Source organism: Nerophis ophidion, linkage group LG11, assembly GCF_033978795.1.
Source record: "Nerophis ophidion isolate RoL-2023_Sa linkage group LG11, RoL_Noph_v1.0, whole genome shotgun sequence".
Lineage (NCBI taxonomy): Eukaryota > Metazoa > Chordata > Actinopteri > Syngnathiformes > Syngnathidae > Nerophis > Nerophis ophidion.
The window spans coordinates 61987604-62000775 of NC_084621.1; the positions used below are offsets into that span (position 1 = coordinate 61987604).

At 42.2% G+C, this 13172-nt stretch overlaps 1 protein-coding gene across 1 annotated transcript in view; it reads right to left on the minus strand.

Moving 5' to 3' along the window:
* Positions 1-13172, minus strand: part of ube3d (ubiquitin protein ligase E3D) — a 51241-nt gene that overhangs the window by 20587 nt on the left and 17482 nt on the right. The window contains exons 5-8 of the mRNA XM_061916416.1: positions 11927-11999; positions 11764-11842; positions 9891-9999; positions 7227-7375 (exon numbers count right to left, since the gene is read on the minus strand). Coding sequence (XP_061772400.1) covers positions 7227-7375; positions 9891-9999; positions 11764-11842; positions 11927-11999 — 410 coding nt within the window. The remainder of the gene's footprint in view (positions 1-7226; positions 7376-9890; positions 10000-11763; positions 11843-11926; positions 12000-13172) is intronic.

A 13172-nucleotide genomic window follows, 5' to 3' on the forward strand; every position in this document is an offset into this window, starting at 1 on the left:
ATGCCTTCTTCTTGCTTCTTGAAAATTGTATTACCTAGAAGCAGTCAAACTGAGTCCGCCCTGAGTGCTAGCTTGTTTTCTAACCAAGTGCTTGATCTCGTCTCGAGCTTGAAACCCAATGTGCAACAAAGTTATCGATATACGGCACTGTTTGATTTGACATAAATCAGAACATTCGGGCACCCTTCCATATGTGCAGATTCTGTTGTTTCTCTTTCCGCCTGTCTTTCTGGATTGGACGAGGGGGGCTAGAATATGCGTCGGTAGGATTATTAGGCCTCTGTAGCTTCTTATTATAGGGTCATTGGGCCAGGTGGACATGAAAAACAAGCCACTGACTGGACTAATTTATTCAGTTACCAATAGAAGGCGCAGGAATAAATAACTAAACGGTTGGTATTCCCGATTGCCAGTTCACCTCCGTGAGGGAGTGAAGGCAATTATGAATCTGAATGAGGCAGCTGCTATATATGGAACGCAGTTAATTATAAGTTAAGAAGGAAGACAAGTACCGGTAAATTCTGGCCTTTTATTATCCAACATGATTATTGAAATGTAAGCTGTATTAGGAATGCTCTTCTTAGAGTAGGTCATGATCTCAAAAAAGCAGGAGACTGCAGGCAGCTTGCAGGTTAAGAAGTCTTTAATGTCCAAAAGTACAAAGCCCGTTTCCATATGAGTTGGGAAATTGTGTTAGATGTAAATATAAACGGAATACATTAATTTGCAAATCATTTTCAACCCATATTCAGTTGAATATGTTACAAAGACAACATATTTGATGTTCAAACTGATAAACATTTTTTTGTCTGCAACAAATCATTAACTTTAGAATTTGATGCCAGCAACACGTGACAAAGAAGTTGGGAAAGGTGGCAATAAATACGGATAAAGTTGAGAAATGCTCATCAAACACTTATTTAGAACACCCCGCAAGTGTGTAGGCTAATTGGGAAAAGGTGGGTGCCATGATTGGGTATAAAAGCAGCTTCCATGAAATGCAAAATAATTCACAAACAAGGATGGGGCGAGGGTCACCAATTTGTAATCAAACCGTCGAACAGTTTTAGAACAAGATTTCTCAATGAGCTAATGCAAGGAATTTAGGGATTTTACCGCCTACGGTCCGTAAAATCATCAAAATGTTCAGAAAATCTGGAGAAATCACTGCACGTATTATGGACCTTTGATCCGTCAGGCGGTACTGCATCAAAAACCGACATCAGTGTGTAAAGGATATCACCACATGGGCTCAGGAACACTTCATAAAACCACTGTCAGTAACTACAGTTGGTTGCTACATCTGTAAGTGCAAGTTAAAACTCTGCTATGAAAGCAAAACCCATCTATCAACAACACCAAAGAACGCCGCTGGCTTCGCTGGGCCCGAGCTCATCTAAGATGGACTGATGCAAAGTGGAAAAGTGATCTGTTGTCTGACGAGTCCACATTTCAAATTATATTTGGAAACTGTGGACGTGGTGTCCTCCGGAACAAAGAGGAAAATAACCATCCGGATAGTTATAGGCGCAAAGTTCAAAAGGCAGCATCTGTGATGGTATGGGGGTGCATTAGTGCCCAAAGGCATGGGTAACTTACACATCTGTGAAGACACCATTAATGCAGAATGGTCCATACAGGTTTTGGAGCAATATATTTTGTCATCCAAGCAACGTTATAATGGACGCCCCTGCTTATTGCAGCAAGACAATGCCAAGCCACGTGTTACAACAGCGTGGTTTCGTAGTAAAAGAGTGCGGGTACTGTACTTTCCTGGCCCGCCTGCAGTCCAGACTTGTCTCCCATCGAAAATGTGTGGCGCGTTCTGAAGCATAAAATACGACAGCGGAGACCTCGGACTGTTGAACGACTAAAGCTCTACATAAAACAAGAATGGGAAATAATTCCACTTTCAAAGCTTCAACAATTAGTTTCCTCTGTTCCCAAACGATTATTGAGTGTTATTAAAAGAAAAGGTGATGTAACACAGTGGTGAACATGCCCTTTCCCAACTACTTTGCACACGTTGCAGCCATAAAATTCTAAGTTAAACATTATTTGCAAAAAAAAATAAAGTTTATGAGTTTGAACATCAAATATGTTGTCTTTGTAGTGCATTCAACTGAATATGGGTTGAAAAGGATTTGCAAATCATTGTATTTCATTTATATTTACATCTAACACAATTTCCCAATTCATATGAAAACGGAGTTTGTACATTTATTTTGATAAGCCATATGTGTTGTCGGCAGATTCATCTCCTGCTCAGAATGAAATTGTGTATTTGTAAACATGATACAGTGACCTACATTTATTACTCTTTGACTACTTTCGTAAAGCACAACTTTGTTATTAAAAGAAAAGGTGATGTAACATAGTGGTGAACATGCCCTTTCCCAACTACTTTGCACGTGTTGCAGCCATGAAATTCAAAGTTAATTATTATTTGCAAAAAAAAATAAAGTTTGAGTTTGAACATCAAATATGTTGTCTTTGTAGTGCATTCAACTGAATAGGGGTTGAAATGGATTTGCAAATCATTGTATTCCGTTTATATTTACATCCAACACAATTTCCCAACTCATATGGAAACGGGGTTTGTACAAAAAAATCCAAGGTAGAGTGCAAAATGGGTATATTTACAAAACAAGCACAGGGAAACCGTGCATGAAAACACAGCTGAGGATAGAAATCCAAAAACAAGAACCAAAAAAATACTACTAACCATGAAAGTTCCTCTGACACCCTAGACACCAAACCTTTGCAATGATCTCACAAGCAAAAAAGAAGGGAGACCGATTTAATTAGCCCTCTAAGACCAGGTGAGACAATCAAATGTAAACAAGCCGCGGGTGAGGAGAGAAGCGCACAGAAAGAGACTAAAGCTACTAAAAACAACTTAAACAGTAAGTGGAACCAAAGCACACAAGACACCCATATACTAAACAAAAATGACCTGATGAAATAGGTTGCATCAAGCTGGTTGAAACAACTAAACTTGCATCGCGTTACGTCAGAACAGGACGTGCAGAAAGAGGAAAAAACTGCAAGGGCTGAGTCAGTTCAACATAATGTGGGTTGAAGGCTCCTCCAGAGGGGTGCTGATATAAAGAAAATGCAGAACCACATGCAGAGCATCTAACAACTTCTTTCTAATGCATCACAGCACGACACACAGAGTTTCACAGTGGTCAAAATAACATATCATGCATGAGCAACACGCATGCGGTTTACGTAAGCGAAAACTCTTGAGATGATAAACACCTTTGATTGCAATCTCATTTGCAAAATGATGCACCATTAAACCTGTGAACAACACAAAGGAATATCAACTCTTTCATTCTAACTTTCAACCTGAATATTATTTGAATAAATTACCTTTGATAAAAAAGTATTATGTATTTATATCTAAGTTAATCATTCCATTTAAAAAGAATACTATATATATATATATATATATATATATATATATATATATATATATCCATCCATTTTCTACCACTTATTCTCTTTTGGGGTCGCTGGCGCCTATCTCAGCTACAATCGGGCGGAAGGCGGGGTACACCCTGGACAAGTCGCCACCTCATTGCAGGGCCAACACAGATAGACAGACAACATTCACACTCACATCCACACACTAGGGCCAAATTAGTGTTGCCAATCAATCTATCCCCAGGTGCATGTCTTTGGAAGTGGGAGGAAGCCGGAGTACCCGGAGGGAACCCACGCATTCACGGGGAGAACATGCAAACTCCACACAGAAAGATCCCGAGCCTGGGATTGAACCAAAGCTCCAGATTCTCTGAACCTTTTGATGATGTTACAGACCGTAGATGGTAAAATCTCTAAATTCCTTGCAATAGCTCGATGAGAAATGTTGTTCTAAAAATGTTCGACAATTTGCTTAAAAAGTGGTGACCCTCGCCCCATCCTTGTTTGTGAATTACTTAGCATTTCATGGTGGCAGCTTGACCAGGGTGTACCCCGCCTTTCGCCTGATCGTAGCTGAGATAGGCACCAGTGCCCCCCACAACCCCAAAGGGGAAAAGCGGTAGAAAATGGATGGATGGATGGATGGAGGCTGCTTTTATACCCAATCATGGCACCCACCTGTTCTCAATTAGCCTGCACACCTGTAGGATGTTCCAATAAGTGTTTGATGAGCATTCCTCAACTTTATCAGTATTTATTGCCACCATTCCCAACTTCTTTGTCACGTGTTGCTGGCATCAAATTCTAAAGTTAATGATTATTTTCAAAAACAAAAAAAATGTTTATCAGTTTGAACATTGAATATGTTGTCTTTGTAGCATATTCAACTGAATATGGGTTGAAAATGATTTGCAAATCATTGTATTCCGTTTATATTTACATCTAACACAATTTGCCAACTCATATGGAAACGGCGTTTGTGTATATATATATGTATATATATATATATATATATATATATATATATATATATATACATACATGCGCTTTATACCTAATTATAGTGCATGACACGAAAAATTCAGTTGCCTGTGTGCTCTGTGCATTTTTGGGTTTTAGCAGATGACAGAGGCACACACTGTATTCTTCCGGTGCTAGCTACAGTATGAATAGGTGTGGTACAAAAAAAAAGATTCACATCCGAAACACAATGTTTTTTTTTTTTTTAAAGAATTATGTAAAAAAACTCAAAATTTTTCCATTTTTTACCGCTTGTCCCTTTTTTGGGGGGTCGCTTGAGCCCATCTCAGCTGCATTCTGGTGGAAGGCGGCGTACACCCTGGACAAGTCGCCACCTCATCACAGGGCCAACACAGATAGACAGACAACATTCACAGTCACATTCACACACTAGGGACCATTTAGTGTTGCCAATCAACCTATCCCCAGGTGCATGTTTTTGGAAGTGGGAGAAAGCCGGAGTACCCGGAGGGAACCCACGCATTCACGGGGAGAACATAGGAACTCCACACAGAAAGATCCCGAGCTCGGGATTGAACCCAGGACTACTCAGGACCTTCGTATTGTGAGGCAGATGCACTAACAACTCTCCCACCATATTTTAAGCCACCCCTGTGGTTATGCCAGGTGTGTCGCCATATTTTAGCAGACAAGATGTGCTTTTGTAACGTGTAGTCTGTTTTGAAAACATTGTATTTTAATTTATATACCAAATAATATATTACAAGAAATGGTTTAACTCAAGAATTGTGTTGGAATAAGGATTGATTCTTAATCAAATTATCATTCCAAGAATCGGAATTGAATTGTGAGTGGTTGTAAGATTCATAACCCTACTGAGGAAATATATAATGCAGTAAAAGGCTTGTGTTAATTTGCATAACCCTAAAACTTACACATATTTCATAAAAATTGAATTTGAATGAAGTCCAAGGACCACCTGTACTGCGCAGAGACCTCTGTCTATTAATTTGGAATGAGAAATATGATTTACTAATGTAAAATATGGATTAGTGAGCCCTATTGTAACAGTAGTAAATATTCCAACAAACTGTGTTTGAAGATGTGTCACACTGTATGAGTAAACATGAATATTCTCATTTAATCAAGTTTATATACTCTCAGGGCATTGAATCATTTGCAACGAGACAACCTTCCATCCATCCATCCATCATCTTCCGCTTATCTGAGGTCAGGTCGCAGGGGCAGCAGCCTAAGCAGGGAAGCCCAGACTTCCCTCTCCCCAGCCACTTCGTCTAGCTCTTCCCAGGGGATCCCGAGGCGTTCCCAGGCCAGCCGGGAGACATAGTCTTCCCAACGTGTCCTGGGTCTTCCCCGAGGCCTCCTACCGGTTGGACGTGCCCTAAACACCTCCCTAGGGAGGCGTTCGGGTGGCATCCTGACCAGATGCCCGAGCCACCTCATCTGGCTCCTCTCGATGTGGAGGAGCAGCGGCTTTACTTTGAGTTCCTCCCGGATGGCAGAGCTTCTCACTCTATCTCTAAGGGAGAACGCTGCCACCCGGCAGAGGAAACTCATTTCGCCCGCTTGTACCCGTGATCTTATCCTTTCGGTCATGACCCAAAGCTCATGACCATAGGTGAGGATGGGAACGTAGATCGACCGGTAAATTGTGAGCTTTGCCTTCCGGCTCAGCTCCTTCTTCACCACAACGGATCGGTACAACGTCCGCATTACTGAAGACGCCGCACCGATCAGCCTGTCGATCTCACGATCCACTCTTCCCCCACTCGTGAACAAGACTCCTAGGTACTTGAACTCCTCCACTTGGGTCAGGGTCTCCTCCCCAACCCGGAGATGGCACTCCACCCTTTTCCGGGCAAGAACCATGGACTCGGACTTGGAGGTGCTGATTCTCATTCCGGTCGCTTCACACTCGGCTGCGAACCGATCCAGTGAGAGCTGAAGATCCCGGCCAGATGAAGCCATCAGGACCACATCATCTGCAAAAAGCAGAGACCTAATCCCGCGGCCACCAAACCGGAACCCCTCAACGCCTTGACTGCGCCTAGAAATTCTGTCCATAAAAGTTATGAACAGAATCGGTGACAACGGACAGCCTTGGCGGAGTCCAACCCTCACTGGAAACAACCTTAACAATCCAACTGTGATCATGTCAATGCAGAAAAATATTGCGCACACCAGCTACCCAAATGTATATATATCCATCCATTTTCTACCGCTTATTCCCTTTTGAGGTGGCGGGGGGCGCTGGCGCCTATCTCAGCTACAATCGGGCGGAAGGCGGGGTACACCCGGACAAGTCGCCACCTCATCGCAGGGCCAACACAGATAGACAGACAACATTCACACTCACATTCACACACTAGGGCCAATTTAGTGTTGCCAATCAACCTATCCCCAGGTGCATGTCTTTGGAGGTGGGAAGAAGCCGGAGTACCCGGAGGGAACCCACGCATTCACGGGGAGAACATGCAAACTCCACACAGAAAGATCCCGAGCCTGGATTTGAACCGAGGACTGCAGGACCTTCGTATTGTGAGGCAGACGCACTAACCCCTCTGCCACCGTGAAGCACTACCCAAATGTATTCTTACCCAAAAAAATCTGACTATCTTTACATCATGACGAATTGGAAGTAAAACATTTATTTTATATTTTTGTCAAAACTGTCAAAAGGAGCCTGGAGAGGATAAATTGGATGGATGAAAGTGTGACTACAGGAAAAGAGAAATAGGACCGGAGAGATGAAGGATTTAGAGGGTAGAAATATGTCAGTTGTATTCACTTACTCCTGCTGCTCGGCGTCCACATGAGAGCAGCGTACGTAGAGGAGTTTCAGGGCTCGTGCAGCTCTAAGTGACGAACTAAGGCATGTGGAGGGATTATCAGACCACTGTGGGATTGATGCTATGATGGAGTCGCTATTCAGAAGCCAGAGCTGCAAGAGGAGCAGAAAGATCACGTCAATCTGAGGATGTGCAGCAAAAACTGAGTGCAACTACAAGTTTTCACAAAGTTAAAGAGGTTAAAACAAATAACAGGACCATGGAATAAATACACACTTTATTATTAGCAACTGTTACAAATAATTATCAGTGAGTCTCTTTGAATTTTCGTAATTGGGAATGTTCTGTAAATTAGGGGTGGAATGGTTCACAAAATCCGGCCTGGTGATGACACCATCCTGGTACCCGAGTTCAGTTCAAAACTAGGGAGACCAACATCTTTCAGAAAATTCCTAAAAACACAAGAGTGCTCCTGTTGTACAGAGGAACTTGGACCACTGTAAACACAATGGCAGATCCTTGCATTGACATTTTAACCTTTCTAGCCAACATAACACTGGTGTTTAAACTTTGGATTTATATAACAGAGGCGTTCTTAAATGCGTTCTTTAAGTCATCCACTTTTTGGTAGTTACACATTTTTTTCATATGGTGACTTATGTAACTAAGGTGTTGCTGTATGTTGTTTACTTCAGATGCAGTCACTAGTCTTTTATTCAACTTCTTTAGTTCCTCAAGATTCCATTTTAAGTCCTCTCTTCTTCAGTTTAAAAAACTTGAGACACTTTTGCAGCAGATTCTTAAAAACACTAGAGTGTTGTCATAGATATTGATCTTTGACTAGCTTCTTTGCAGAAGGTCCTTAAAAACAGCAGAGCGCTCCTTTGACTTTGACAAAATAGATAAACCAAAATCAAATGTTTACTGTTGAGGACCCTGGTTCTTAAAAATAAACAAAATAAGAATAATAGTGAAAGGAGAAGTTCAGTCCCCCGGTCTTTAGCTTTCTGGAACTGTAGCTTCCAAAACAATTTCGCTGAATATCACTGATACAGTGGGGCAAAAAAGTATTTAGTCAGCCACCGATTGTGCAAGTTCTCCCACTTAAAATGATGACAGAGGTCTGTAATTTTCATCATAGGTACACTTCAACTGTGAGAGACAGAATGTAAAAAAAAAATTCAAGAATTCACATCGTAGGAATTTTAAAGAATTTATTTGTAAATCATGGTGGAAAATAAGTATTTGGTCAACCATTCAAAGCTCTCACTGATGGAAGGAGGTTTTGGCTCAAAATATCACGATACATGGCCCCATTCATACTTTCCTTAACACAGATCAATCGTCCTGTCCCCTTAGCAGAAAAACAGCCCCAAAGCATGATGTTTCCACACCCATGCTTCACACTAGGTATGGTGTTCTTGGGATGCAACACAGTATTCTTCTTCCTCCAAACACGATGAGTTGAGTTTATACCAAAATGAATATATGGATGATACAGCAGAGGATTGGGAGAATGTCATGTGGTCAGATGAAACCAAAATAGAACTTTTTGGTATAAACTCAACTCGTCGTGTTTGGAGGAAGAAGAATACTGAGTTGCATCCCAAGAACACCATACCTACTGTGAAGCATGGAGGGTGGAAACATCATGCTTTGGGGCTATTTTTCTGCAAAGGGGACAGGACGATTGATCCGTGTTAAGGAAAGAATGAATGGGGCCATGTATCGTGAGATTTTGAGCCAAAACCTCCTTCCATCAGTGACAGCTTTGAAGTGTTGACCAAATACTTATTTTCCACCATAAATTACAAAGACATTATTTAAAATTCCTACAATGTGAGTTCCTGGATTTTTTTTTTCACATTATGTCTCTCACAGTTGAAGTGTACCTATGATGAAAATTACAGACCTCTGTCATCATTTTAAGTGGGAGAACTTGCACAATCGGTGGCTGACTAAATACTTTTTTGCTCCACTGTATAGCCAATAATACATCACTATCATTTATTAGTTAGCATCAAACCGATAAACAGTACAAAGAAATAAAAACATATGATGGGATTTTTGACAGTCAGCAAATTATTTCAAGTCAATTAGTTATTTTCAACTCCATGCCTGAATCAAAATGTGTTTAAACTGAAGGATATTGATTTTTATTTTTTTTTATAAAACATCCCATTCCTAATACATACTGCACTGTAGATAGATGGATAATCAAGAATATAATTTTAGAAGGTGCGAGCCAGGTTGTTTTTTGAATTATTTTTCCATTTTGTTTGCACTCTGCGACACAAGTGAAGTCAGGCAAAAAAAAAAAAAAAAACACACATTGCTATCCACTTTCTCTGATATGACCTTGGTTCTTGTACAGTATATGAATTGGGTTCATTTTCCTCTGTCGCAACATTGAGTGATTATCTTCATATCAACAAGCTGCTGGGTTCCAATGAATAGTCCACCATAAATATCAACTTCCGGTATATGGTAGAGTACTTTATAATTAAACTCTGCTTGACTGCACTCACACGTTCAGTGTTAGAGAAATGAAAATAACATTACTATTATAAATACAATATTGTATCTAAATATAGTTATACGGTTTATCAATCCTTCCCAATTCCCAAACTAGTTTTAACTAACTGTATATGCTACAGTAGCTCTCACCAGTAAGAAAGGTTTTCCATTTGGCGTTTGAACAGAGAAGTGGAAGAAGTTCAGAGAGTTGGAAAGCTCTGCCAGTCTGGCTGCTACAGTTCTCTCCAAGAAGAATGATCTGTTCAAAACAGACAAAGCATTTTTGTGAGGACATGGACGACATTGCGGCTTTGAAAAAATCCTTGTCATGCATCAAAAAACTATTTGTCCACCTTGAAAAACAAAAACACTTTCATAAGGGATGTTTTAAGCAATCAGCCACTGATCAGTATCAATGTTCTTTATTTAACCAGGTAAAGACTCGTTGAGATAAAATCTCTTTTTTAAGAGCGACCTGATCAACTGAGTTCTGTGAAAACATACATGATCGGCCTTTGCAGATAAATGCCTTTTGATCCCAATCACAAACGCTGATCCTCTCTGGCTGACAAGCAAGGTTATATGGTGTAATGGGTACAACAAACCATCCATCCATCCATACATCTTCTTCCGCTTATCCGAGGTCGGGTCGCGAGGGCAACAGCCTAAGCAGGGAAACCCAGACTTCCCTTTCCCCAGCCACTTCGTCTAGCTCTTCCCGATCCCGAGGCGTTCCCAGGCCAGCCGGGAGACATAGTCTTCCCAACGTGTCCTGGGTCTTCCCCGTGGCTTCCTACCGGTTGGACGTGCCCTAAACACCTCCCTAGGGAGGCGTTCGGGTGGCATCCTGACCAGATGCCCGAACCACCTCATCTGGCTCCTCTCGATGTGAAGGAGCAGCGACTTTACTTCGAGCTCCTCCCGGATGGCAGAGCTTCTCACCCTATCTCTAAGGGAGAGCCCCGCCACCCGGCGGAGGAAACTCATTTTGGCCGCTTGTACCGGTGATCTTGTCCTTTTGGTCATGACCCAAAGCTCATGACCATAGGTGAGGATGGGAACGTAGATCGACCGGTAAATTGAGAGATTTGCCTTCCGGCTCAGCTCCTTCTTCACCACAACGGATCGGTACAACGTCCGCATTACTGAAGACGCCGCACCGATCCGCCTGTCGATCTCACGATCCACTCTTCCCCCACTCGTGAACAAGACTCCTAGGTACTTGAACTCCTCCACTTGGGGCAGGGTCTCCTCCCCAATCCGGAGATGGCACTCCACCCTTTTCCGGGCGAGAACCATGGACTCGGACTTGGAGGTGCTGATTCTCATTCCGGTCGCTTCACACTCGGCTGCGAACCGATCCAGTGAGAACTGAAGATCCCGGTCAGATGAAGCCATCAGGACCACATCATCTGCAAAAAGCAGAGACCTAATCCTGCGGTCACCAAACCGGAACCCCTCAACGCCTTGACTGCGCCTAGAAATTCTGTCCATAAAAGTTATGAACAGAATCGGTGACAAAGGGCAGCCTTGGCGGAGTCCAACCCTCACTGGAAATGTGTTCGACTTACTGCCGGCAACGCGGACCAAGTTCTGGCACAGTTCTGGCACTGATCGTACAGGGAGCGGACTGCCACAATAAGACAGTCCGATACCCCATACTCTCTGAGCACTCCCCACAGGACTTCCCGAGGGACACGGTCGAATGCCTTCTCCAAGTCCACAAAGCACATGTAGACTGGTTGGGCAAACTCCCATGCACCCTCAAGAACCCTGCCGAGAGTATAGAGCTGGTCCACAGTTCCACGACCAGGACGAAAACCACACTGTTCCTCCTGAATCCGAGGTTCGACTATCCGGCGTAGCCTCCTCTCCAGTACACCTGAATAAACCTTACCGGGAAGGCTGAGGAGTGTGATCCCACGATAGTTGGAACACACCCTCTGGTCCCCCTTCTTAAAGGGTACAACAAACCAACATCATCAAAAAAAAATAGCCAAATTTGACATAAAATAAATCTTGCCTGTTAACTAAAGAATCTGGCTTGCGGTCCCCCACAAGGGGCTCCACTACCACCTGTGTAATGTACAGTTTCAGGGTCTCTGTAAAACACAGCAGAAGACAGCTCTTAAATATCAAGATCATGAAGCAATGTGGTAATGATAAAATATGTAAATGTAATATACCTGGTGTCAAAGCCTCTCCAAGCACAGATGAACAGCTTGTGCAGGACACAACTGCTTTTCTTTGGCACACTTTCTGGTCATGATAAAAAAACATATGGAATACATATTTTCAAGTACTGCACTTAAACAAACTGCACACAGATTGTAATAGAACCAAATGGAGCAATACATTTTTCCCCACTGGACAAAGGTCAGTTTTCATCTTGAGATTTTTTTAGTTTACAAACCCCGTTTCAATATGAGTTGGGCAATTGTGTTTGATGTAAATATAAGCGGACTATAATTATTTGCAAATCCTTTTCAACCCATATTCAGTTGAATGCAAAGACAAGATATTTGATGCTCAAACTCATAAACTTTTTTTTTTTTTTTTAGCAAATAATAATTAACTTAGAATTTCATGGCTGCAACATGTGCCACAGTAGTTGGGAAAGGGCATGTTCACCACTGTGTTACATCACCTTTTCTTTTAACAACACTCAATAAACGTTTGGGAACTGAGAAAACTAATTGTTGAAGCTTTGAAAGTGGAATTCTTTCCCAATCCTGTTTTATGTAGAGCTTCAGTCGTTCAACAGTCCGGGGTCTCCGCTGTCGTATTTTACGCCTCATAATGCGCCACACATTTTCGATGGGAGACAGGTCTGGACTGCAGGCGGGCCAGGAAAGTACCCGCACTCTTTTTTTACAAAGCCACGTTGTTGTAACACGTGCTGAATGTGTCTTGGCATTGTCTTGCTGAAATAAGCAGGGGCGTCCATGAAAAAGACAGCGCTTAGAAGGCAGCATATGTTGTTCCAAAACCTGTATGTACCTTTCAGCATTAATGGTGCCTTCCCAGATGTGTAGCTTACCCATGCCTTGGGCACTGATGCACCCCCATACCATCACAGATGCTGGCTTTTGAACTTTGCGTGGATAACAGCCTGGATGATTTGCTTCCCCTTTGGTCCGGATGACAAAAAGTCGAATATTTCCAAAAACAATTTGAAATATGGACTTGTCAGTCCACAGAACACTTTTACACTTTGCATTAGATCATCTTGGATAATCTCGGGCCCAGAGAAGCCCGCAGCGTTCCTGGATGTTGTTGATAAATGGATTTCGCTTTGCATAGTAGAGCTTTAACTTGCACTGAAATATGTAGCAAACAACTGTATTTAGTGACAGTGGTTTTCTGAAGTGTTCCTGAGCCCATGTGGTGATATCCTTTAGAGATTGATGTCGGTTTTTGATAAACTGAAGG